We start from the raw sequence: 24,681 nt of genomic DNA, 5'->3' as shown, positions 1-24,681 counted from the left end.
AATAAAAGCATATTTTTAAAAAAATATAAATTCAGTAAATAAAGTACAAGTTTAACAATCAATAAGAAAGCAGAACTTAGCTAAGAAAATTCAAAACAGAACCATTTATGTTTTAATGGGCAACATGATTGCTTTAATTCTGTCTGCACTTCTAGATGATACCATAAAAGAAAACAAGACTTGAAGATAAGTTGCTTTAGAAGCGCATAAGGATAAGCTAGGAACAATTAAGCCAAAACCCATGTGGTTAATATTTTATATTAATATTAACCAGGTAATTAATATTTTGCAGCAAAAAAGTTGAAAAAGAAATTGCAAACTTGCAACCATTACTTAATCATTTGTGAACCTTTAATATGATGTCCAACTAATTAATGGTTAAAGCTCAATCCCTTTTATCGCCTCATCCCTCAAGTCAGAGTTAAAGCTATTGTGCTAAAAATTAGAAATTGCTTAGAAATTAGAAATGCTTAATATTGAATTCTTTTGCTTTTGGTCAGTTTACTTGTCTTATCCTTACACCAGCTTAACTTTGCATCCCCCCTCTATTTTGGCCATTGAATGATGATTTTGTTGATGCATTACAAATTTCAGTTATTATTGGGAATAGTAATCAGAGCAACAGATGGGCATCAAGAAAGATACACAACAATAATAATTTACTCTTTGTATTTCAGTATTTCATTCTGATATGCTCCATCCTTGATTGAGGACCTGCTGTTGCTAGGCAACTCATAAAAAATGGTCCCTTGTTTAGATTGCTTTGGTTCCAAACAAAACAAGGCAAAGCATTGAAAGGGAAACAGAGGCACAACATCTGGATTAGGAATAACAGCCAGGACTCTTAGGCCCAGCACAATGTTCTCCAATGTTGCATCTCAAATGAAAACTGCCTACCACCTAACATCTTCAAGATACTGAATCATGCTAATGTTAGAATGGTGTGCCTATGCATCCATGATTGGTGGTTTCAAGTATATGCACCTAAAAAGAGAGGAAAGATTAATTTTCCCCACTTGTATACTGCCTAAAAGGGTCATTTCAAGGTGGTACATAATTTCATAGACATATGCATTAAAACAATACAATCATAATACACTAAGTGAAGTGCAGCTGATTACTCAAATAGTTGGAGGGTTAGCTTTCTATGTGCACAAATCGTATTAAAAAATGCATGGTGTGGTTTGCATGGTGTGGAGGTACTGTAAATTACAAGGTATTTCCAAAAGGTTTGTTTCTGGCAGTGCAGTGAGCTGGTTTGCACAACACACTAGGACATGTCCTTTTAGGGGGTGAAACTTAATTTTTGTAAATTTATTCAGTGAGGGGTCTTAAAAATATGTTTTTGGGTGTGAGGAATTCAAATCTGCCATTTTTGTGATTAGACAAAATTTAGCTTGATAAGTCTATGTTTGATGAAGAAGCACATAAACTGCTTTTGGAAAACCAAAGAATTTCAATTTTGCCTTTTGAAAATGTCAGGTAATTGGTCCATATCGCATATACATTATAAAGGGTTTAAACAATAATTCACCTGAACTGAGTAATCTTAGGGTAAGCATCCTGATTCAGGTAGTAGCAGCTCTCAATTTGTCTTCATTTTTTCCTCTATATTTTGATGGAAGTTGGCTAACCAAACGTTTCTACAAAATATTACATGGTTTCAAGGGATTGGTATGCAATGGAGCACACATCCATTTGGCCCTGATTCTACAGGATGACTGCACACAGAATCCATTCTCCCTTTTTCAATCTCTTGGGGAATTATAAACATCTGAGGGATGTAGGATTCATTCTGATCATAGTCATTTCCTAACAGCAGGAAAAGCGGGTGGGGAGTTGTTAAAATTAAAGGTTTGAGTCATAAGAATATTGTAAAGTAAGCAAAAATTGCAATACTCTGAAATCATGGTGGCTGCAGTTTGTTGGTTTATTCCTCCTGTGCCAGCGGTCATCTTCTGTTTTTGGTTTTAAGACTATATTTTTCTGGATGATTAGTCTGTGCCTTTTTGTATTCTTGCAAGTATCTGCAGCAACAGTTCTCTTGCATGCAGGGGCACACGTGTGTGTGTGTGTGTTTGTACTTACCAGATTGCGCTAATTGATTAATTAAGTGATGACGGCTACATCACACATATACTTACAGCTATGGTGTCCTTTTGCAAGAATCCTTCTTAGTAGCAAGCCCACAATTTGTGATATCTTTCCTACTTGATTTATTGCCAAATTCCAGCCTGAGTTTTCTACTAATACCCCTTATTAAACCTAAGAAATCTTCATGGCTCCTGCAAATTTTACAGTGCAGCTGTCCAGCAAAGCAGCAAAAAATGAAAACATACATGCACAAGAGGAAGGTGTTTATAAAAATGCATATATTGGTGAAAATAACTTATACAAAATTATTATATGGGGGCGGAATTGCTTTGCAAAATGTGAACACTGAGCAAAAGTGCATACAAAAATGTATACACAAATGCGCTACAATGATGATGAAGTTTCATGGGAACTTTATAAAAAAATATGGAAATACAGAGACACCGAGAAACCAAAATGGATACATTTGCCCAACTCTACTTGTAACAGGGTGTAATAATATAAAAATAAGAATCCATGAAAATCTCTCTCTCTCTCTCTCTCTCTCTCTCTCTCTCTCACACACACACACACACACACACACACTACCATCACCAGCAGTCCTTTGTCCACTGGCTGATGGATGAAGCCAGGTTGACTTTCTCCTTGCCACCATCTTTATAACTGGTTGGCAGGAGACTGTCATTCCATATGAGGCTGAGACTCCAAAACCACAATTCTAGTAAATGAATGTTGCCAGTGGAGTTTTACTCCCAGTCTCTCACACCTACTCCTTTACTGTAGGTATTTATATTAAGATCGTGGTTATTCTGAAGCGTATTCCAGCTCCACATATGTTCCTATTCAATACTGCATGAATACCAGGAAATCTTGGTTATGCAATCATAGGTCTCCAACAGAAGATTAGCAGATGTAGGAAGAAAGAAGAGAGTTTCTGCTTCTTGAAATAGAGGTGGAATTTGACCATATGCTTTCAGTCACAAGGAAAACAAATACTGTGTGCTGAAATGAATTTCTTGCCAGGAGCAACATATTGGAATGTGTCTGGCTCCTTTTGCCAAAGGAAGTCATCTGATTCAGAAACTGTGGCTTCAGATTTGGGTATAACATATGTTCCATGTGCGATAGTGCTATTTCCTAGTGAGAAAATAGCAGCAGCCTTTTCCATTGGTGGGGGTGCCTTTGAGATATTTCCTGAAGGGAATATGTAGATTTGTCAATTTGTTTGTGTAGTGCCACTTACTACACATTATTTTATTTTAATTGTATTCCATTCTCAGCACAATATAATGTGCTGCTTCCCCCCACCCCCTTATACATTACTGAAATTGCAAGATACTCACTACCCTGGGCATATTGTTCAGCAACCAACTGGTGCTTGGACATAATGGGTATATGTAGATGATAGTATCTGTGTGATTGGCACCGAATAACAAAAGGGGTTCATGCATTTTCCCTAAGGATTTTCTGTATTTTCTTTTCTGTATTAAAAAAAAGGATGTAGGAAATAGTACTGAGTTAAATCACAGGCAGAGCAGGAGTGCCATGTCTTCATAATATTAAGCTGCCTTGTACTGACCAGGTGGAATAAAACATGTCTCCCCTACATTGGTCTCTACAGCCATAGCAGTCACTGTTATCTTCCAACAGCTTGACCTCACCCCCAAAGGCATACTACTTCATTGTCTCCCGAGGCAGACGAATGCCAGAGATACTGACTGGCCTTAGACTGGTGCCACATCTAACCTGGCATTGTCTACTCAACTGGCACCAGCTCTCCAGGGTCTAGGGCAGAATCTTTGCCATCGCCTGCTACCTGATCCTACCTGGGGTTGTCAGGGATTAAGCCTGTGTGCAATGCATGTTTTGTACCACTGAGCTACAGATCCTTGGTAAAGCTCTCTAGAGCAGGCATCGCCCAACTCGGCCCTCCAACTGTTTTGGGACTGCAACTTCCATCATCCCTAGCTAACAGGACCAGTGGTCAGGGATGGTGGGAATTGTAGTCCCAAAACATCTGGAGGGCTGAGTTTGGGGATGCCTGCTCTAGAGTCTCGGGCAGGGGTCCTTCCCCTTCTCTCCCACTGAGCCATGGTCCCTTCTTGCTCTTTAAAGTGAACCGAACCTGTACCCTGAGATCATCATCTGCGGCCCTTCTTCCTGCACCCCCTCCACAAGAAGTCCAGAGGGTGGCAACACAAGAAGTGGCCTTTTCTGCAGTGGCTCCCTCTCTGTGGAGTGGTCTCCCCAGAGATGTTCATCTGGCACCTTCATTATACACCTTTAGGTCCCAGGCAAAAACCTTCCCCTTCAACCAGGCCTTGGGCTGATTAACATATGATGCCTTTTAATTGTGTTGTGGGGTGCGGATTATTGGTTTGTTTTTATTATGTGTTTTGTGGGGGTTTTTTTTCTTTTGTTTTCATGTTGTGAACTGCCCTGAGATTTATGGATGAAGGGCATTATACAATTATATATATATATAGAGAGAGAGAGAGAGAGAGAGAGAGAGAGTGTGAGTGCCCGTACATCTGAGCTGAGCTGTTTGTAAGAACATCACCACAGCTTCCCAGAATGCCTTAGTCCATTATAAAGAGAGAATAATTACTTTCTGGCTGCATAATTTTGTTGGATGTTGTTGTGCCTTCCCATTACTACTTTCACTAATACAAAATAGATAGAAATTGAAATAATAAATAACTCTTTCTTGGAAATGTATTGTTTTGCCTTGGGAGTGTGTGAACAAGCCTGGTATTAGGGGTCAGCATGGTTGGGCACCTGCCCGTGGTCTAGAGGTTGATCCTGCTAAGCCTGTAGCATGCCACACAGGGGCTGTGATGGTGGCAGGATGGCGGAGGCACCACCACCAAGCAGGTGGTGTTGGGCAGGGGCTCAGTGGTAGCACCATGCAGCGGATCTGCTAAAGCCTGGTGCCAACGGTACATCAGTAATGTTTGCTCTTCTGAATAAATCTTACAACCTAACATGAATTGCCACTCTTGATGCAACCACAGCCTCTATATTTCAGAATGGTGCTTAAACAAAAGAAGGCCTGAGGCTGAGATATAATTACACCCAGCCATAGCAATGATCCTGACTTCTCCCTTTCCAGGCGATCTGGTGTCTCGAGCAATGCATCACCTGCAGCCGCTCAGTGCGAAGCAACATAGCAACAGCACCCCCATGCACCACAAGCAGGGGTCGCTCTACTGGGAACCGGAGGCCTTGTACACGCTCTGTTATTTTATGCACTGCCCACAGATGGAATGGGAGAACCCGAACGTGGAACCCTCCAAAGTAACGCTACAGACGGAAAGGTAATGATCTCCTTTACCAACAGATCCACAGTTTTCTTATTAGTTACCGAACGCAGGCTAGGCACTGTAGATTTCTCCATTCAGTCTATTTTGGTTATGATTGCTTATTCTTCCTGGAATAAATTTCGCCTGCCATTAAGTGCTCTGTGGCTGACCCAGAATATATCAAAAATGACACCCAGTGGCTACATACTGCAGATTGGTGCCAGATGTCTATTTTGGAGAGATCTCTTTCACCCCCCACCCCTCAAACTTTGTTCTCTTTTTGTCTCTTGGCTGTGCCTGTGATTTTGGAAAGGAAAATTAGAGGTTCTGTTTGTAGCTTAACAGGTTTGGTTTTAAATGTGTTTTTTTACAAATTTAATGGGCTTCAGCAACTGTAATTTGGGACTCAGGGACTGAGTAGAATATACGCAGTATGTGAAGAACAAGTTGTGGAGTCTATTACATTGCTAGTAATGCCTGTTGACATTCAGAGGTGACTTTGAAACATATTCATCATTTAAGCCCTAGTTTTCTGGTTTTAGCTAGACTTAGAAGGCCAAAGAAGAGCCAGGATAAGAGTTGCATGCGTACAAAGTGTGTATGTGTGAAATAAAATGTCCTAACTTGAGAAATTTGTTTGAAATAAGGGGAAATCTTTTGGGAGATGTTAAAGATCCGCATGCCAGAGGACTCTGGTATAACCTGGGTTGACCAAAAGTCAATAATGCTTCTGTTGCCTTCCAGTAGCCCATGAATAGATTTTGGATCAACAACAGCTGTTTGCAGTAAAGCATCTTGTGGGATCTGTGGCTGTGAGTGTATCTCAAGAAGTCAGTATATTTTGTTATGGGAGAGCTGCATAAGCTGTCACCCATGAAGCCAAACTGAGTACACCAACAAGGCTGGTTCCATATATGAGGGGCCTCTCAGCTACATGTCATCTAGAGGGCAGCACTACTCCAGTTCAGCTCCCCCACTTCTTTGCAGACTTGCCCTAGAATGGGCTTGCTTTTAGTACAGTGGGTGACAGCAGCAGAAATCTGCAGCAGCAACCTGCCATCTCGATTTTCCCCACAATACCTCTACATCACAGATGTTGCGGAACTACAGTTCCCATAATTCCCACTTATTGGCCATGGTTGGTGTTCATGTGAGTCCAATAACATCTGAAGGTCCGCAGATTCATCATCCCTGCCCTACATAGCATAACTTTAAGGCATTGTAGGAATGTCAGAATGTTTCCCACTTCCTTGCTGCTCTCAGGCAAGTAACACAATTAAGCAGGAGGGACGACCTGAAACACTACTGGACCCTCAATAGCTGCTCAACTATGTTGGGTACTGCTTTGGGAGAAGGGTTATAGTTCAGTGGTGAAGCATCTGCTTTGCTTAAAAAGGGACCCAGTTTCAGTCCCAGGTAAGCTGGGAGAGACCCCTGCCTGAAACCCTGGAGAGCTACTGCCAATCATTGTTGAATATACTGAACTAGATGGGCCCATTTTCAGTCCCAGGTAAACTGGGAGAGGCCCCTGCCTGAAACCCTGGAGAGCCACTGCCAATCATTGTTGAATATTCTGAACTAGATGGGCCAGTGGTCTGACAGGCAGCTTCCTGTTCTACTTCCTAGTGGTTCAGTTAAGCTTCTGTTTTTGCTGCAGGCTTTCATACATGGCTGAAGGGCTGCATTTGATTTGGTGAGTCACAATTGTGCAATCCTGGGTTATGGGTTAGGTCAGTTTGACATGTTTCACCTGAGTTCTCTGTTCAAGTGCTCTCAAATTGATAAAAGAAGAAAAGAAAAGGAGTTTTGATATATTTAAGTATACTGCTCATATGATCTACTGTTTATTCAGTAGTTATTAATTTATATGCTGTACAATAATAGGGATGGGCAGGATCTATTTTGTTTTTCTCAGGATCCCCAAAGTCAACCAGTTGCAGCCAAGTGCAAAAGAGTGGCTTAGAAAGGGAAGGCAAATTTAGAAATAAAGATCAGGGTGCATCTGAGTATATATTAGGACAGGAATTACCAATAGTTTTCAGTACCAAAACTGAGCTCATTGTTTTTTTGTACATTCTTTCCTTGTGTCCCCACCCTCCCACCAAGTTTCCATTTCAACAGCCTAATCTGGGTGGGGTGGTAGTTGTTGATAATACTAAACAATTGGGAGTTAAGAAATCCTTGGGGATCTCCTGAAAATCACCTAGAGATCCCAAGCTACATTCTGCCATACAGAATGTGGAAGTGGCACAGCCACTGCTAAAATGACTTAAAATCTACATTGGACAAACAAAATTAGATGAAAGAAGTAGAGTTGCCAGGTTGCCACTCAGAGCTGCTCTCCTTCACATGTCATCCTTTGTTTGGTCCCTTCACAGGCCTTCCTCCCTCATCTGTAGTAGCAAGCAGAAAAAATACAGCTTTTTAACATGGCAGATAGGGCGGGAGTGGGGCAGACGATGCCCCAGCTGGATTCCCCCCGCCCACCTCCTTGCCTTCTTCAAGATTTATGAAGCATTTCTTGGTTGCAAACTGGCACCTTTACAAATAAGGGAACAGAACTTAGGGTATATATAGCCAGGTGCATAGAACAATGTGACAAGCAGACAAGAAGGATTAATGGTGATTCACACAAGGTCATGTTTAGTTGTATATATTATATTTTCCCATCCCTGCTTTCAATAATGAATCTTAGTTTGTCTATTCTCATTCCTTTGCACTGATGCACATTTCAAATAGCATGAAAATAATAATAAGGAATAAAAATAATAAAAGGTAATAAAATGCAGGCTAGTTTTGACATTTGTCAACAACTGCCCCATCCCCTAATTTAGTTACGCTACTGCACTTATTAAATTGTTAGTATTCTTGAAGCAGTTGGACTGTATTGAAATCAGACAAAGGTCTGTTCCTTTTTAAGCCCTATTTGACAAATTTTCTTTCCCTGGAAAACCACTTTAGGAGCTGTGGTAATGTGGTAAAGGCCAGAGTAAGCTTTCTGTATTGTTGCCAGGACCTTGTGGTTGGCTTTGGAAGGAACAAAGATACCTTCTGCTGCCTAATCAGATGTGCTGTGGTGTTTAGCAACAGAAATCTCAAGCGCAAAGGATATTATAGAGGCCCAGATCTTTCCATGGACTGAGTTATGTAATCTGCTTTTTCTGTTCCAGTTTTCATGCTGCCTCACAAAAGCAATTGGTTAATGTGGCTTTCAAAAGTTTTCTTTTGTATTTTAATTTCCACCAAAGGGATACTGGTGGTATTCCCTATTGTAAGTCATCCTTTTTAGTGTGTGATTTATTGGAAGCATTTCCCCTTGTGAATCTCCTCTCCCTCTCTCTGATGCTTGAAAGAAAAATGAAATTATTCTTAGTCACATTTGTTTCTAAGCATTTTGCTTTATCTTATCTAACTTCCAGGTGTTTTTCTCTATTCTTATTAACTTTGCTCTCATATTTGCATTTTGTTTTGTTTATAATGGAAAGAGTTAGATTGTTTCTCATTCCCTGGCTGTTTTATCCTGGCTTTCTAAATTTGACCCTCTGTAATTCAAAGTGAGATGTCCTTGGATGTTGTCACTGTAAGTGGCTTCCCTGCTTTATAAACACACACTGCTTTATAAACAGACACACTTCTTCCCAGGGCCGGCCCACCCATGAGGCAAAGTGAGATGACAGCCTCAGCCGTCAGAATCGACAGGAGCAACAGACCTCAATGTACAGTAGATCTTTATTCCCTGCTTGTTCCTGATACAGATCTTCATTCACCACTTCTTCCCTGACAGGGAGGGGGCGCCATTTTGTGGTTCACCTTAGGTACCAAAATGTCTTGTGCCAACCCTCCAGCCTCAGACAGAATCTTAAAAATAAGAGCACAGTTGTGCAGATTATTTAAATGGTGGAACATGAATAGCAAAAATCTATTGCAGGGACGGCTAATCCATCTGTCACATGCACCCCTCATATTGTTTGTGCTCCCCAAGTTCTCCTTCCAAATTTGTCATTTTTTTAAAAAAAAGTTTTGACAGGGCCTCTGCTGTGACGTCAACAATTTATCACCCCAATTTTATCCATTTAAAACAAAAAAATAAACAAACATATTTTCCCCTGACTTTTGTGCCCCCTCAATGCCCTCCAAGATGTGTCAGCCTTAGGAGGAAGGAGAAGAGGAAGGAGAGGAAGATTAACTATTTTGCTGAGCACTTCAACAGGTTCCCTCCTTTAAGTAATGCCAAAAGGTTTTGTGGCTTCCCAAATGTGTCCTTAAAAATAAAGCCATACCCATTTTTACGCTTTGGCCATACCAGAGAGAATGTCACTGGTGAGGTGCTATAGCATTGTATTTTTCAATATCCATACAAGTTGATAAGGATCTGGGAGTGTTTGCCTCCAAATAATCTACACCCTCTCAGCCTTTTAAGTCTGCTATTGGTTTTGCTCCTCTCCATTCTGCGTGTGCTTGTCAATATGATATACCCCCCCCCCCAAAAAATTTACAGTCACATTTCAGGGGGTGAGGGTAGTGTCTTCTCAGTCTTGCTGCTCCGCCCTTTTGAGCAAACGGTATCACTCCTGGGGTGAGGAAAGTGAGTGCGGCATCACTCCTGTTCTCTACTGCTTCCACATTGTGGTGTTCCCTACTGACATAGTTTATTTCTGAGCATTATGTCCTATGGGTTTTCTGGATGTTAAACAAGATGTATAAGTCAGCCCTCCTTCTCTGGGCCTACCTACATTTATCTTTAAATGCCTAGTGTTGCTTTATACCTGAAGCCACTTTTTATAGTCCCAACTAAATCAAATTCAGTGGCATGCTTCCTCCTTCTTAAGTGTGCTAACTCAGTAGAGGTGCTACTTTGATTGCTGGGGGTTCCTTGCAAGAGCTGGTTGGCGCATTGTCTCTGCTTGCTAATTTGTGTGGGCTCCCTTTCCTTGATAGCACCTCACCTGCCAACTATATTGGCACAACCCTTATCATTTCCCTCAAACTTGCTGTACAGTATTTCTTTTCCTATTATTCTGACTGAAAGTGTAGTTTTAACTGTCTTGGAATCCACATTAATTTTATTTGGCAGCATACTGGAATTCCTCTCTCATGTTTGGGCTGTTTTTTGGGTTCATACTATGGCCTTAGGGTGAAAATTTCATTATACCATTTCTGCTGCCCCCCCACTTTTCTTTTTCCCTTGAAGCCTTAAATGATTTGAAAGAGTCTGTCAACCATCCCCATTCTCTACCCTGCCTTTTAATTTCCAGTCTGAGTTGTGTGTGTTTGTCTCATATTGTTGAATGTTATAGCAGGTGTAGCCTCATTTTGCATATGTGTTTTCCAGCCAATGTATAGTGGGACCTGTTAAGAAGTAAAATGGAGTTGGGGCGGTGGAAATGAAGACACATTAAATTAACGATAAACCACCAGAGGGCTTTGTGTATGGCCTATTTTTTGTTTTAAAACTCTGGGAATATATCACTAATATTGCTGGCTCCTATCAGGAGTGTTTTCCTGACTAGGTGTCATAGCACATGTCTGCAGTAGTTATAACTATTGTTGTACATAGGAAATTTCCATAAGCACAAATGCTTATAAAACAAAACAATTATTTCTTTATTAAATTGATATGACCCCTTTTGTGCAAAGACCACAGGGTGGCTTACAACACAGAACACAATTTTCAGTAGGTGGCAATATCTGTACAACATAAAAATCAAAGCAGTTCTGTAAATACTACTATAATAATAAGGAAACATAATAAGATACATGTTCTCATAATAGCAACGGCATAAAATAGGAGATGAGCAGTGGGGTGTCTAAGTTACAAAAACAGTGCACAGCAACAAAATCTTCTGTCTATCCATGTTGTTGTTGTTTAGTCGTGTCTGACTCTTCGTGACCCCATGGACCAGAGCATGCCAGGCATTCCTGTCTTCCACTGCCTCCCGCAGTTTGGTCAAACTCATGCTGGTAGCTTCGAGAACAGTATCCAACCATCTCGTCCTCTGTCATCCCCTTCTCCTTGTGCCCTCCATCTTTCCCAACATCAGGGTCTTTTCCAGGGAGTCTTCTCTTCTCATGAGGTGGCCAAAATATTGGAGCCTCAGCTTCATGATCTGTCTTTCCAGTGAGCACTCAGGGCTGGTTTCCTTAAGAATGGATAGATTTGATCTTCTTGCAGTCCAAGGGACTCTCAAGAGTCTCCTCCAGCACCATAATTCAAAAGCATCAATTCTTCGGCGATCAGCCTTCTTTATGGTCCAGCTCTCACTTCCATACATCACTACTGGGAAAACCATAGCTTTAACTATACAGACCCTGTCTATCCATAGGTAGCTCTTATTTCCGACCCCCACTGAAAATGGACAGGACACCCCCCCCCCGCTCTCATCTGGGAGCTTTCCTCTCCTCTCCCAGTCTGTTATCCTCGACTTCACTTCCTGCCTTTTCACCATCTATCTGCCACTTTCAGGTACCACATATACCAGAGGTTGAGAATCTTTTCTTTTTCTTTTTCTACTGAGGCCGGAATCCCTCAGGAGCAATTTGTTGGAAATTTATCATATGCTAATATGTTTATGTGCAAATCTAGAAATAATTCCTGCAATTTAAATAGGAAAACAATGCATCTTACCATGGTGGGAAAGGCTTGTGATCTGGTGCATTGTGTACCTGCTCAGTTTTCAGGCTAAGTGCTAGCTTTTCATGGACCACTTAAAGGCCCCTGCTTCCCCTCCTTAGGGTTCATTATCTTTAAACCAGGCCTGCTGCAGACAGGCCTTCAAACAGAGGAGTGTCACCTGTAAAATAGGGCATTTGGCCACCTTTTTTTTCCTTTCCCCTATCAGTCAGGTAAAAAAAAAATGCTGTGTGAGACTGTAAATCTTTTTTTCTGAGAATTTTTTATTTTTTCCAGTTGGCAAACATTTCCTACAGCCTTTCAGCTCTTCCTTTTGGGTAGCTTTAATGCCTTGCTTGTTGAATAAGGAAAGTGCATGAATGTTATAAATCTTGCAGTTTATAAGTATAAAGAAAAAACACACACACCTGATTAATTCTTACAGGCTCAATCTTGCTAACCAAATTACAGGTATAGCCCCAGATGCAATACCCCACCCCCGCAGCATATTAGACATTGGGGTCACATTTTTCATCCTTCTTTAGTACTCTATTTTTCAACTCCCCCCACCTTTAACGTTACAGGTTCATTATTTGCTTGAGAAGGCATAAAATAAGAAAGAGGTTTCAAGTCTCTTAACGATGTCAGGAAACAGAGAGTGGAACACACTGTATATCACACTGAATGGCTATGTGGGATAAGCCCAATTGGGTTGTTTTTTTGCTCTGAAATTTGAGCTACAAGGTGTAGAGAAACTCCAGATCCTAGGACTTGCCACCTTTTGTGCTCTATTGAGCAGGTTTTGGTTTGGGTTTCTTTTTACAAAATTGTGTATCTGGGAAAAGAGGTACAAGTTTGCGTTTTATTTACTTTAATTATATTGTGCTTTTGTGAACACATGCACCCATGAGTTCTCAAGGCAGCTGAGAATAAGACTCAAATGACACATGACCGCAGTGGCTCTGCCCCTTTCATGCATACTGCTCCATTTTGCATGGTTTTACTTGTTTTGTAATTGTTAATGGTTTTATCTGTTTTATAGCTGTATAGTATATTACTGTAACCCACACTGGGACCTTATGGTGAAGAATGGGTAAGAAATCTAAACAAACAAAATACAGCATGAGCATGAAGTATTTAATTCAGAAGACATTAAAGTCAGGTAAAACTTGCAGCTTTTGAAATATGTCATTTTCAACACATCTAAAATTTGTGGTAGGGACTTTTAGCAACCATTAGCATCAAATTTCTGAATTTTTATATGGTCACCTAGAAGAGAAAATCTTGATGTGTTCCTCTCTCTGGCCATTGCCCTCCTTCCATTTGCAGTGGCTTTTTAGTGGTGACTATGTACCATTAGGGCTGGATTTTGGAGCCTGGGAGAGAAAAGGAAAATGGAGGGACCTCTTAGGTGCCACCATCATTGAGATATCGCTTTGCCACTTGCATGATCGCTATTAGTCCTGCATTCACTGATGCTTTGGTGTTCACAGCCAGGGGCAGACTGCCTTTCAGATTTGCAATGGATGAACATCTCTCCTTTCCTATTTTGGATACATCCTAAAAACCAGAAATACACTCACAGATATTTTAGAAGCTTAGCATTTTGTTTACAGTACTTACATTTTTAATGTTTATATTGTTTAGCTTTTTAAGAGATTATATATGGTTATTTTATACAGAGCTCCTAATTAATACGTAAAGTGCTTTAAAAATATTTTTTTTTAATGCAATCATTTAGAGCAACTAAACTTTTCTGGTTGTAAGTTCAGTTGTGTAGTGAAGAGAAACCAATTAATGCATGCTGCTAATGCAGTGTCGGATTACAGTGTTATCCCACAGAAAGCGATCTCTAGTTTATTTTTATCCTACTGCCTTTCAAATTACCGCACCGCTTTAATTTTGCCTTCCTTATTTTCTTCACAAGATTTCACAAACATTTAAAGAAATCCCTGTTGGTGCTCCATGTTGATTCCACACACATATGTACCCAATCAAGACATTTCACATATAATTCAGTCCTGCACAATCTGTGACTCATACAACCTATGTGTCAGACCACAACCCACCAGCCATGGATTCATAGTTTGACAACCAGTAAGCCAACAGCTTGGTGGGGCTGTGCTACTTCCCTGACCTCCCTCTGACTGAGTCTCAATTGTATTCCCCAGCTGATCTGCTGCAAAGAGGACGCTCCTCTGCTGTGCTTGCCTTAAATGCAGCAAGCCACACCCCTTGAGCCAGCCGATTGGCTGGCCAGGGGGATGACGGGGCAGAGGATTCCCCTGATCGCTTGGGGCTGGGGGTGTGAAGCCCGCAACACCACCACTTCCCGAGGTCGGAAGTGGCTTTCTGGGACAGAGGAGGGAGGTGGCAATGGGGACAGCATGGTGCAAATGCGCCAATGAAAGCCATTCTGTGCACCGGCCAGAGTGTTTGCACCTCACCACCACCTCGCCCTTCCTTATCCACCCCGATATGCAGCAGCAACTCAGTTGGAAGGAGGTCAGGTAAGTGCCATTATCCCACCATGCCACCCACTACTGTTTGACAACCCCACTGCTTTTGTTATACGAGATTGGCAGTAAAACCAGGAGGTTTATCAAGCTCCAGTTGGGTTGCTTGTGGAATGCCTTCCCTTAGGAAGGCTTGCCTAGTGCCAAAGCTGGTATCTTCCTGGCCCCAGGGGAATATTTTTCCATTTGCCTGGGTCTAACAGTATATCAACTTATCTCATTTAAATTAGTTGATTTTATTGATTCTGCTTATTCTTCTCTGCTGTGCTGTGCTGCTTCCTGTGGTTTTAGTGGTTTTTTGTTGTTGTAAGGGCAGAGGGAGCATAGCATAGTGCCAGAGCAAATCCTCTGCTTGCAGAACATCCCAAGTCCAGGTCCTGGTATCTCCAGTTAAAACGAGCTTAGGTAACAGCTGATGTGAGAGAACTATGCCCTAGACCCTAGAGAGCTGCTATCAGTCAGGATAGACAGCAGGAATGGAGGAGAAATTTGGTCAGTTCAAATTTCACATCTTCAAGGTAGTCCTGATTCAGAGACAGCAGAGCAAAATTACATAATTTTATTTCTTAAAAGACCCTGATATTGGGAAAGATGGAGGGCACAAGGAGAAGGGGATGACAGAGGACGAGATCAAGGGAAGTAATAGTGCCACTGTATTCTGCTCTGGTCAGACCTCACCTGGAGTACTGTGTCCAGTTCTGGGCACCACAGTTCAAGAAGGACACTGACAAACTGGAACGTGTCCCGAGGAGGGCAACCAAAATGGTCAAATGCCTGGAAACGATGCCTTATGAGGAACGGCTAAGGGAGCTGGGCATGTTTAGCCTGGAGAAGAGGAGGCTAAGGGGTGACATGATAGCCATGTTCAAATATATAAAAGGATGTCACATAGAGGAGGGAGAAAGGTTGTTTTCTGCTGCTCCAGAGAAGCGGACACGGAGCAATGGATCCAAACTACAAGAAAGAAGATTCCACCTAAACATTAGGAAGAACTTCCTGACAGTAAGAGCTGTTCGACAGTGGAATTTGCTGCCAAGGAGTGTGGTGGAGTCTCCTTCTTTGGAGGTCTTTAAGCAGAGGCTTGACAACCATATGTCAGGAGTGCTCTGATGGTGTTTCCTGCTTGGCAGGGGGTTGGACTCGATGGCCCTTGTGGTCTCTTCCAACTCTATGATTCTATGATTCTATGAAATAGTTGGACAGTGTTCTCGAAGCTACCAGCATGAGTTTGACCAAACTGCGGGAACAGTGGAAGACAATAGTGCCTGGTGTTCTCTGGTCCATGGGGTCACGAAGAGTCGGACATGACTAAACAACAACAATTTCTTAATGGTTGAGCATCAGTCATGTTGCATGGGCAGAGCATAGCTTTGTTGCTGACCCTTTTAAAAAAAGAAGAAATAAAAAGGCTCAATGCTGTGTGCTCCAGCACATAAGAAGGGAAATGCAAAGCCTGCAGAGAGAGGATTTTCCTGAGAGCTAACACTGATCTTCTGAAGCCAAAGCCTGGAGAAGCTGTTTGACAGTTTCATCTCAGCAGCAAGTCCAGCAGAAGTCTTGAGGCAAAGTCTGAAAGGAGGTTGCAGTGGATGAAACAATTGTATTTTTTCACATTGTGCCTATTAAATTTTCATTTTGCCCAAAATGAATGGTTGCCATATTTGAGGCTTTTTAATCTAGAAAAAGAAATGGCCAGCATATCTATCCTAACCATGGCCACAACTGCACTTTACATTTTAAACAGTATCGTATCACTTTAAACAGTCATGGCTTCTCCCAAAGAATACTGGGAGCTGTAGTTTCTTCAGGATGTTGGGAGTTGTTTGAACACCTCATTCCCCTCACAGAGAGGTTTAACCCTCTTCCTAGACACAGGGCATTGAAATCCATGCTATTGGAGCTTCAGGATGTGTGTGTTGTCATCTGAGGGACCAGCTTCTGGCCTTGTCTCTGTAGACACTGACTCCTCAGTATCCTGCTCTACCTCAGCAGAGGATGCCTCCTCCAGTTTGAAATCCAAATAAAAGTGGATCCTGACAGGGAGGAATGCTCCATCTCCCTAAGGACTGGATCCTGCTCTGGACCTTCATGTATTCCCTTCAGGTGTCTTGTGCCCCCAAGGAAGTCTTACCCCAGAATTTGAGATGGCCACAATACCACAATATGGTACAGGCATGGAGAAATCAGTTGCGCTGCTCGTTATCAGTGATGTCATGGAGCAGATATGCTTTCCAAAAGACTCCTGTGATACTTGCATAGACTTTGGTCTTTCCCCTGGGGAAATAATTCCATTGTCAACACTGGACGTTGCACTGAGATATCCTGTGTTCTTACCTGTGAATAAGTCCCAGCAGACATGCATAGGATTGCACTGAAAGCTTTATTTACTTACCATTGTTGCTTCAGTTGGAATAAAATGTCAATATCTTGAAATCTATATATCTTCCTTTTTGTGCCTAGAGAGTCTACACTTTCTCCCTTTACTTCTCTCTTCTGTCCCCAAGGCAAAGCCTTGTTCTAGCTGCTTGTTCATCTATCATTTATGCATTTCTTTGATTGCATGGTTTAAATATCATACCAAACATGTCCTGCCCGTCTTTTTGGCTGGAAGCATACATACTAATCAGAGGCTCTGTGGTGGGCCAAGGGACTTCTCTCCCCAAATCATATCTCCATCAGGTTTTTTTTAAAAAACACACTCAGAAACTGTATTCCTAAAGGCACTCTTCCCAGCACTGACCACCACCACTGTCAATGTAGATTAAGTTGCTCATGGAGCAATCATGGAAGACAGAAGAGTACTTCCCTATCAGTCCACTTTGGATTGGTAGCCAGGTTTTTGGGCTGCCTATAGGCCTCTAAAGCTATATATAGTGAGTATGGAGTAGTGACAGATATTCAGCAGGTGATAAATAATCTTGTAGATTTTTTTTAAAGCCATGCATAGTTTAAGGTGCCTGTGAATGCTTCCCATCATGCCCTGAGCAGGTGCTCCAGAATCTTGAGCTTTTTTCTTTTTCAGTAAGTCTGTAGCCCTCCTAGAAAGAAAGTTACGGGGCAATCTGTGCAGATAATTTCTTTTTTTATATATATAAAATTTTTATTGGCTTTTCAACATATATTATGAGACACTACAAAGAACAAACACAAACAAACAAACATAAAACATGTATAATTTCATAAATTTTTTCATATACCCAATTTCAACAACTTCCCCATGCCTCCCTTTTCTGCATCCCTATTTTAAACTTTTTTCAGCAACCCCTGATCTAAATTACTTATACATTCCTTTCTTTAACCCTTTTCTTTCCTCTTGTCCAATCATTTATCTCTGCAAATCTGCTATGCTTTACCCATGACATTTTAACACTCACTGATTTTACAAGAATTTTTAAGATAAAATTTGAATTTCTTCCAGTCTTCTTCCACCGTCTCTTTCCCTTGGTCACGGATTCTGCCCGTCATCTCTGCCAGTCCCATATAGTCGATCACCTTCGTCTGCCACTCTTCCAGTGTGGGTAGTTCTTGTGTCTTCCAATACTTTGCTAGTAGAACTCTTGCTGCTGTTGTAGCATACATTAAAAACGTCCTATCTTTTTTTGACACCAATTGGCCTACCATGCCCAGGAGAAAAGCCTCTGGTTTCTTATGAAAGGTACACTTAAGCACCTTCTTAATTTCATTATAAATCATTTCCCAGAAGGCCTTAATCCTTGGGCACGTCCACCAAAGGTGATAGAAAGTACCTTCAGTTTCATTACATTTCCAACATTTATTATTGGGCAAATGGTAGATTTTTGCAAGCTTGACTGGGGTCATGTACCACCTATAAATCATTTTCATAATATTCTCTCTTAGGGCATTACATGCCGTAAACTTCATTCCGGTGGTCCATAACTGTTCCCAGTCAGCAAACATAATATCATGTCCAATGTCCTGTGCCCATTTAATCATAGCTGATTTAACCGTTTCATCCTGTGTATTCCATTTCAACAGCAAGTTGTACATTCTTGACAGATTCTTAGTATTGGGTTCTAACAATTCTGTTTCTAACTTTGACCTTTCCACCTGGAAGCCGATTTTCCTGTCCTGTTTAAATATGTGCAGATAATTTCTAAGTGATTTATGTGAGGGTGGTGGGGTTACCTTGCATGTTTTTTCTGGTTTTGAGGAATTCTCCCTGCTGTTATTAGACAGCAGCAGCAGCAGCAGCAGCAGCAGCAGCAGCAGTGTTTGTGTGTATTTGTGAGATCACCATAATCAAGACCAACAGGACCTAGCTGACTTCTTATGGTAAACATGAAGATGATGATGATATTTGTACTCCAACCATCTGACTGGGTTTCCCCAGCCACTCCGGGGGGGGGTGTCCTTCTGATTTTGTTTTATGCCTCACCCTCTTCATGGCTGCCATTTTGTGACTGGCACCTCCAGCACTCTTTCACAATTCAAAATGTGTTTGGTAGTCCAAAAAGGATGGCAACCCTTGGTTTGTGTGGGGGTGGGGGTGGCTATTTTTCAAACTTTGAAGATGGGCAGCATATTGAATGTTTATGAACATCCCATAGCATCACAGGAGCTCAGCCACTTGGTGGCAAAAATGGTCCTTTCAGCAATGTAGCTTTCTGCTGCTTCTGCCTTAGAAAACAATGATGAGAGACAAAGAACCAAAGTGAAGGCTCACCAAGACCATCATAGTGACACTTCTTGCTAGCAATTGGTGTAATCCGCTGTTTTGCCATCCTCATCTTCCCAGTTCAGGTCATATTTCTTCAGGACCTCATCCAAAACTGCAGTTGCTTTCTATGTGGGGTAATCCCCCTTTGTCCTTACACACATTTTCCTTTGGGAAATGTTATACCAAGCAATACCTGTAAGAAGCCTAGTGAGCTCATCATTTTTGTACACATTGTGTCATAAACCTGAGCACACCTTTCCCCAAAACTCTGCATCTTTGTCTTCTGTTTGTATATGTGGGGCAAAAAGGAGCACCCTTTAGCCTAGACTACAAAGAAGATTGCCTGAGGCAACCTGTGACCCTCCCCAGCTCCTGGTGATGTTTTTTGTAGGGAAATGATAAATCTACACCTGGCTGGAGCAGGATGAGAAAATAAGTGCTCCGCTCTTCCTTTGCTGGCTCAGAAAACAAAACCTGGTCTAGTCAGTTTAAAGTATGTAAGGGTAATTATTATGAGGGGAGGCTTGTGGGATAGGGCACCCAGCCAGGTTCAGAACATCTTTCATACAAAAGGGGGGGGGGGATTGAATAGACCAAGAGCTGTGATGAGCTGAGAAACTAAGAATTCAAACTAAGATGGGCCTACCAGAGAATCTGAATAAAAATTGAGTCCTTCAGGGTGACAGAGGCTGGTGATTATGAGCAGAATTGACTGAGAATGGTTTTGAACAAACCATGGTGGGATGAATGGGAGTTTCTTGAAAGCTTTTTTATTATTTTGAATGGCTGCAGTGATCATATATAACTCTTGAAAATAAGAGGGAGGGAAATCTACCCTATTTTCTCCTTGTATCTATGAGGGTTTCACACTGCAACTGCTTGAAAATAAAGATGACAACAAAGGATTGCAGTGTGGAGTGGAATTGTTCTAAAGTGGGATCAAATATGTCTCTTTTTATGAGATATAAATGTAAGAAATAAATAAAATAAATAAAAACAAAATAAATAAGTTTCAAGAGCTGCAGTGGCAGAAAAATAGAGTAAGAAGTTTGGGCTCAGCTCATAGTTAGCCCAGATATTTCAAACTGATGAAGTTAATCCGCCAAAGACCCCAATTCCAAACTTCAGTTGCATTGCTACCTATAACGGGAGAGACCATTCAGGTGTATGCATAGTTTTGTGTGCACACAGCAAGGTTTCTACTGGGTTTCCCAAACTGCATTATTTATCCTGTATGTTCATTTCCCCAGTAGATTTTTACACAGGCATCAGATGCTCTTTTCATGATGAGAGTTGGAAGTGCTCACCTTCCTGCAAGGCACTGGGCGTGCTACAATGTTAGAATTACAGTAAGAGACCCCATTGCATTCCTGGATCTTCCTGCTCAAAATCAGTGGTTGTCATCCTGAAAAACATTCTCTTGATAGCAGCCTGAAAAGAAAGATACTGATTTTTCATGAAAACTGTAACAGGGTCATCCTTCTTGGTAATTTAAATGTATTTTTAATATTGGGCAGACTTAAGTTCAATCATATTCTGGACCAGGTTTGGCATTACACTAGTTTGGAAATTAAAAATTCATAATGTCATTTTTAAAGCTTCTGTTGCCTTTTATTCAAGAAGGGGGAGTGAATGGTCTTCCCTCTCACTCTGTTTTGATCTGGGGTTGGGCAGATAGAGCTTTGGCAAAAAGGTACTTTATAGTGATTTGAAAGAAATTTGGTGGCCGTTTTCATTGTGATTGTGGGTCTGAAGGTTTTAATAAGACTCAGGTTGATACAGAAGCGTGCAAATCTCTCCCCGCAATGTATACGTTCTAGAAAAGAGCACTGACCTGTGAGCAAAGTTTGGGGACTTGCTGTCTTAGCGAAGCCAATTCAACAGTTCCAATTACAGTTCCTTACAAATTCTCTGCAATAATTTTCATTGCCTCTAGTGTAGATATGGATATCATTACCCTGGCTTTTAAGATGTTTTGTTCTGTGAAACTACTTCTTTTGTTGAATCTATACTGTTCTGTTTGGTTTAGAAAGCTTTTTACTGTTTCACTTGTTTTTATAATTGTAAACTGTTTAACTTCTTTTTTTAATAGCTGTTTGATTATATTATTGTAACAATGTTGAAGGGCAGGTAAGAAATATTCTACGCAGCACACAATATACTGCAATGGGAGGAAAAATAGCTTCTTTGTCTTGTTCTTCCTAGGCCGTTCATTGTGCTGCCACCTCTGATGGAATGGATCAGAGTAGCTTTGGCTCATGCAGGGCACCGTCGCAGTTTCTCCCTGGACAGTGATGATGTACGGCAAGCGGCCAGGCTGTTGCTACCAGGAGTTGACTGTGAACCTCGGCAGTTAAAGTAAGTCTGTGCAAAAAAACAACAACCCAAAAAACCCCCAACCTCAATGTGATTCGTTAAAGAGATTGCTGTGGTTTAACAAGCCGAGCAAGGGTTCCGTTACATACTCTATCTGCTGATTTGCAAGTCGCTTTCTAATCTCCCCCGCCCCCTTACCATTTAGCTTTTTTAAAAAACCCTGTATCTCCTTCACATGGACGTTGAGCCAGTTTTGGAATCTGCAAGGCTTATGTGCCTGCATGTTTAAATAGCTAGATCAAGCCCCCTAAGCCTTTTCTTTTGAATTCTGTTTGTATTTCCCCTTCTTTGCCATCAGATGCTGTTTCCGTAATGAGAGAGTGAAGTGCTCACCTAATTAGCTCGGTCTTGCTGTGTTCCTTTGCAAAATTCAGAGGTGTTATCTAAAAGGCATCTCCCCTTCTTTGCAGCAGCCATGGTTTAAATAGCATATTTTTCACTGAGAAGTACTTCCAGCTCCTGCTGTAAGATTTCTGTTTTTCATGCTGAATTTCTGTTTCTGGAAAAGAGGTTGCTAAGAGGTTGCATTGCATATTTTTAAAATAGAAAAAGTATGCAGCGGTATTGCAGCTAGTGGTTTCCAAATGCCGCTGTCAATATGTAAGTTATGCATACATTTTATATTTTTAAAGAGCTTGTTGCCATTGTGCTCATGTATGTGAAGGTACAAAAGTGTTGGGTTTTGATGTATCCTTCATTGTGGGAGATTTTATTTAGATTCGCTTTTTATATGGAATGACTTATGCTTCGGCATTATGAGCCTGTAAAGGCAGAAATTCGTCATCTAGTTGCTTAGTAGCTTTAGAGGAGAATGAAGCTGACAGTCCTTGGGCTATTCTTCAGAGACCAGTAGATTCAAACCCATGTGTGCATATTATTATTATTATTATTATTATTATTATTATTATTATTATTAATTTTCAGCAGCTTCGCAGTGAGTTATAAAAGACTCCCTTCTTATATGTGGAAAGGATTATATGTATATCCCTTGAGACAGCAGCCGCTGTGTTGGCAGGGTCTGATGTTACTTGCTGCAATGCAAAAATAAGTCTATGCATCTCAGATTGTTTAGAACCATGAGAGACTGTGCATGGTAGTAGCTTATGGGGAAATGACATCACTGATTAATTTATCAGAAGCCCCTTATTAACGAGCCAGATTAATGAGTTGCCCCTTTTTTGTATGTTAAATCTGCAAGGAAGAGAATAGACATGTTTCTGTATGCCTTCCTCTTATTTTTGTAACTTTGCCCTGGTGTTTGTGTTGTTGTTGTTGTTTAGTCGTGTCCGACTCTTCATGACCACATGAACCAGAGCACACCAGGCAGTCCTGTCTTCCACAGGAGTGTGATTATGTTATGGACAGGTTTTTGCTACCCTGGTACAGTGGTACCTCGGGTTAAGTACTTAATTTGTTCCGGAGGTCCGTACTTAACCTGAAACTGTTCTTAACCTGAAGCACCACTTTAGCTAATGGGGCCTCCCGCTGCCGCTACGCCGCCGGAGCACGATTTCTGTTCTCATCCTGAAGCAAAGTTCTTAACCTGAAGCACTATTTCTGGGTTAGCAGAGTCTGTAACCTGAAGCGTATGTAACCTGAAGCGTATGTAACCCGAGGTACCACTGTATTTCACTGAGCATAATAACGTACCTCTGTTTGATCAAACTGAAGGCTTATCTACTCCACCCTCAGGGCCAGCCCTATCATTAGGCATAGACTGAGGTGGCTGCCTCAGGTAACAGAAGGGAAGCAGGGCGTGGTGCAAGGTGTTGGGAAGCAGCCTGCCTCTGCCCCCTAAACTAGACTGCTGCCCTCAGGAGGATGCCAGTGTTAAAATAAGAATGGACTTGCAGTTCTGTCAGCTTATTTTATGTGAAATGGGGGTGGCATGTTGTCCTTCACCTCAGGCATTGCAGTGTCTTGGGCCAGTCCTGAATCCAGCATCCTGTTTATCACACTGGCCTACCAGATGCCTCTTGTAAACCCACAAAACAGGGTATGAATGCAAGAGCACTCTCCCACTGTTGTTCCCCAGCAATTGATATTGAGACTTGCTGCTTCTGAATAAGTGCTTAGGGCTAAACAAATATTTGCCCCCCCCCCCATATTAAGGATCGCTCAGCATTTTCTCCACTTTTGCTTCAAATGTGAATTTGAGTGAATTGGATCTTGCCTTCTCTTCCCAGAGCAGCTGTATCACACCCACTGGTGTAGTTGGGTAGTAGGATGAACTTGCAAAAAAGTGGTAGCACCCCCAATAATGTGTAAAGTAAATTGTAGCTCCAGTAGTAGCTTGCAGCGGAAGAAAAGAACAAAGATTTATTAGCGCTAGGAGCCAGTGACACAGCATTATCATTTTCACATAAAGACATGATAAATTTGTGTATATATATATATTGCCACAACATAGCCAAGAGGCCAGATTTCTGTTATCAGAGAGCAAATACTTGAGGAATAGGGGCAAAAGCAATTTAAGAAGTAATAAGACCAAGTGTGTTTCAGGCCATCGCTAGAAGCATCAAAGCAAAAAATATTACAGAGACCAACTATGAAAAATGACTCTCTCTCTCTCTCTCTCTATATATATATATATACATGTGCACATGTGTACTTATTTACACACTTAGGGTAAATATATATTCATGTGTGTAGGCATATACACATATCTTATGTAGTATTAAACAGTATTTAACAGAATTTTCCCTTACAGGTAGGTTTGGGCAAGACAATAAGGCTGTGGTATAAGGGACAACAAGAACCCATAGAATTTTTTCTAGAAGTGCAGGATGCAAGTTAGTCCTGTCTCTGTCTGCTCAAGAGAAACGTACCGTATATGCAATGGAAACTTTCTAGGTGCAGGTCTGCACTTTAAAGCTCCAAGTCCAACTGGTTTGTTGTTTTTTTGCCTCAAAGGTCTGTCTAGCCCAGCAACCTCTTTCTCACAGTGGCCCACCAGATGCAAAGAGGGTCCTGGATTATAACCCATTTGCAGAACACATGTTTGTATAAAGAAGGTTCTGTCCTTGGCATCTCCAGCTACAAAAATCAGATGATAAATGATGGGAAAGAACTTGTCAGAGCTGTTTCCCCTCCTTAAGAAGACCT

The 24,681-nt window shown here is 41.4% G+C and overlaps 1 protein-coding gene across 3 annotated transcripts in view; it reads left to right on the top strand.

The window, feature by feature from the left end:
* Positions 1-24,681, top strand: part of ABTB3 (ankyrin repeat and BTB domain containing 3) — a 211,326-nt gene that overhangs the window by 138,148 nt on the left and 48,497 nt on the right. For all 3 annotated transcript variants that reach the window (XM_053406027.1, XM_053406025.1, XM_053406026.1), the window contains exons 3-4: positions 5,207-5,411; positions 21,406-21,558. In XM_053406027.1, coding sequence (XP_053262002.1) covers positions 5,207-5,411; positions 21,406-21,558 — 358 coding nt within the window. The remainder of the gene's footprint in view (positions 1-5,206; positions 5,412-21,405; positions 21,559-24,681) is intronic.

Source organism: Podarcis raffonei, chromosome 10 (genome assembly GCF_027172205.1).
Source record: "Podarcis raffonei isolate rPodRaf1 chromosome 10, rPodRaf1.pri, whole genome shotgun sequence".
Lineage (NCBI taxonomy): Eukaryota > Metazoa > Chordata > Lepidosauria > Squamata > Lacertidae > Podarcis > Podarcis raffonei.
Note: the sequence above shows the minus strand (reverse complement) of the source record. Positions and strands in the feature narration are given on the sequence as shown.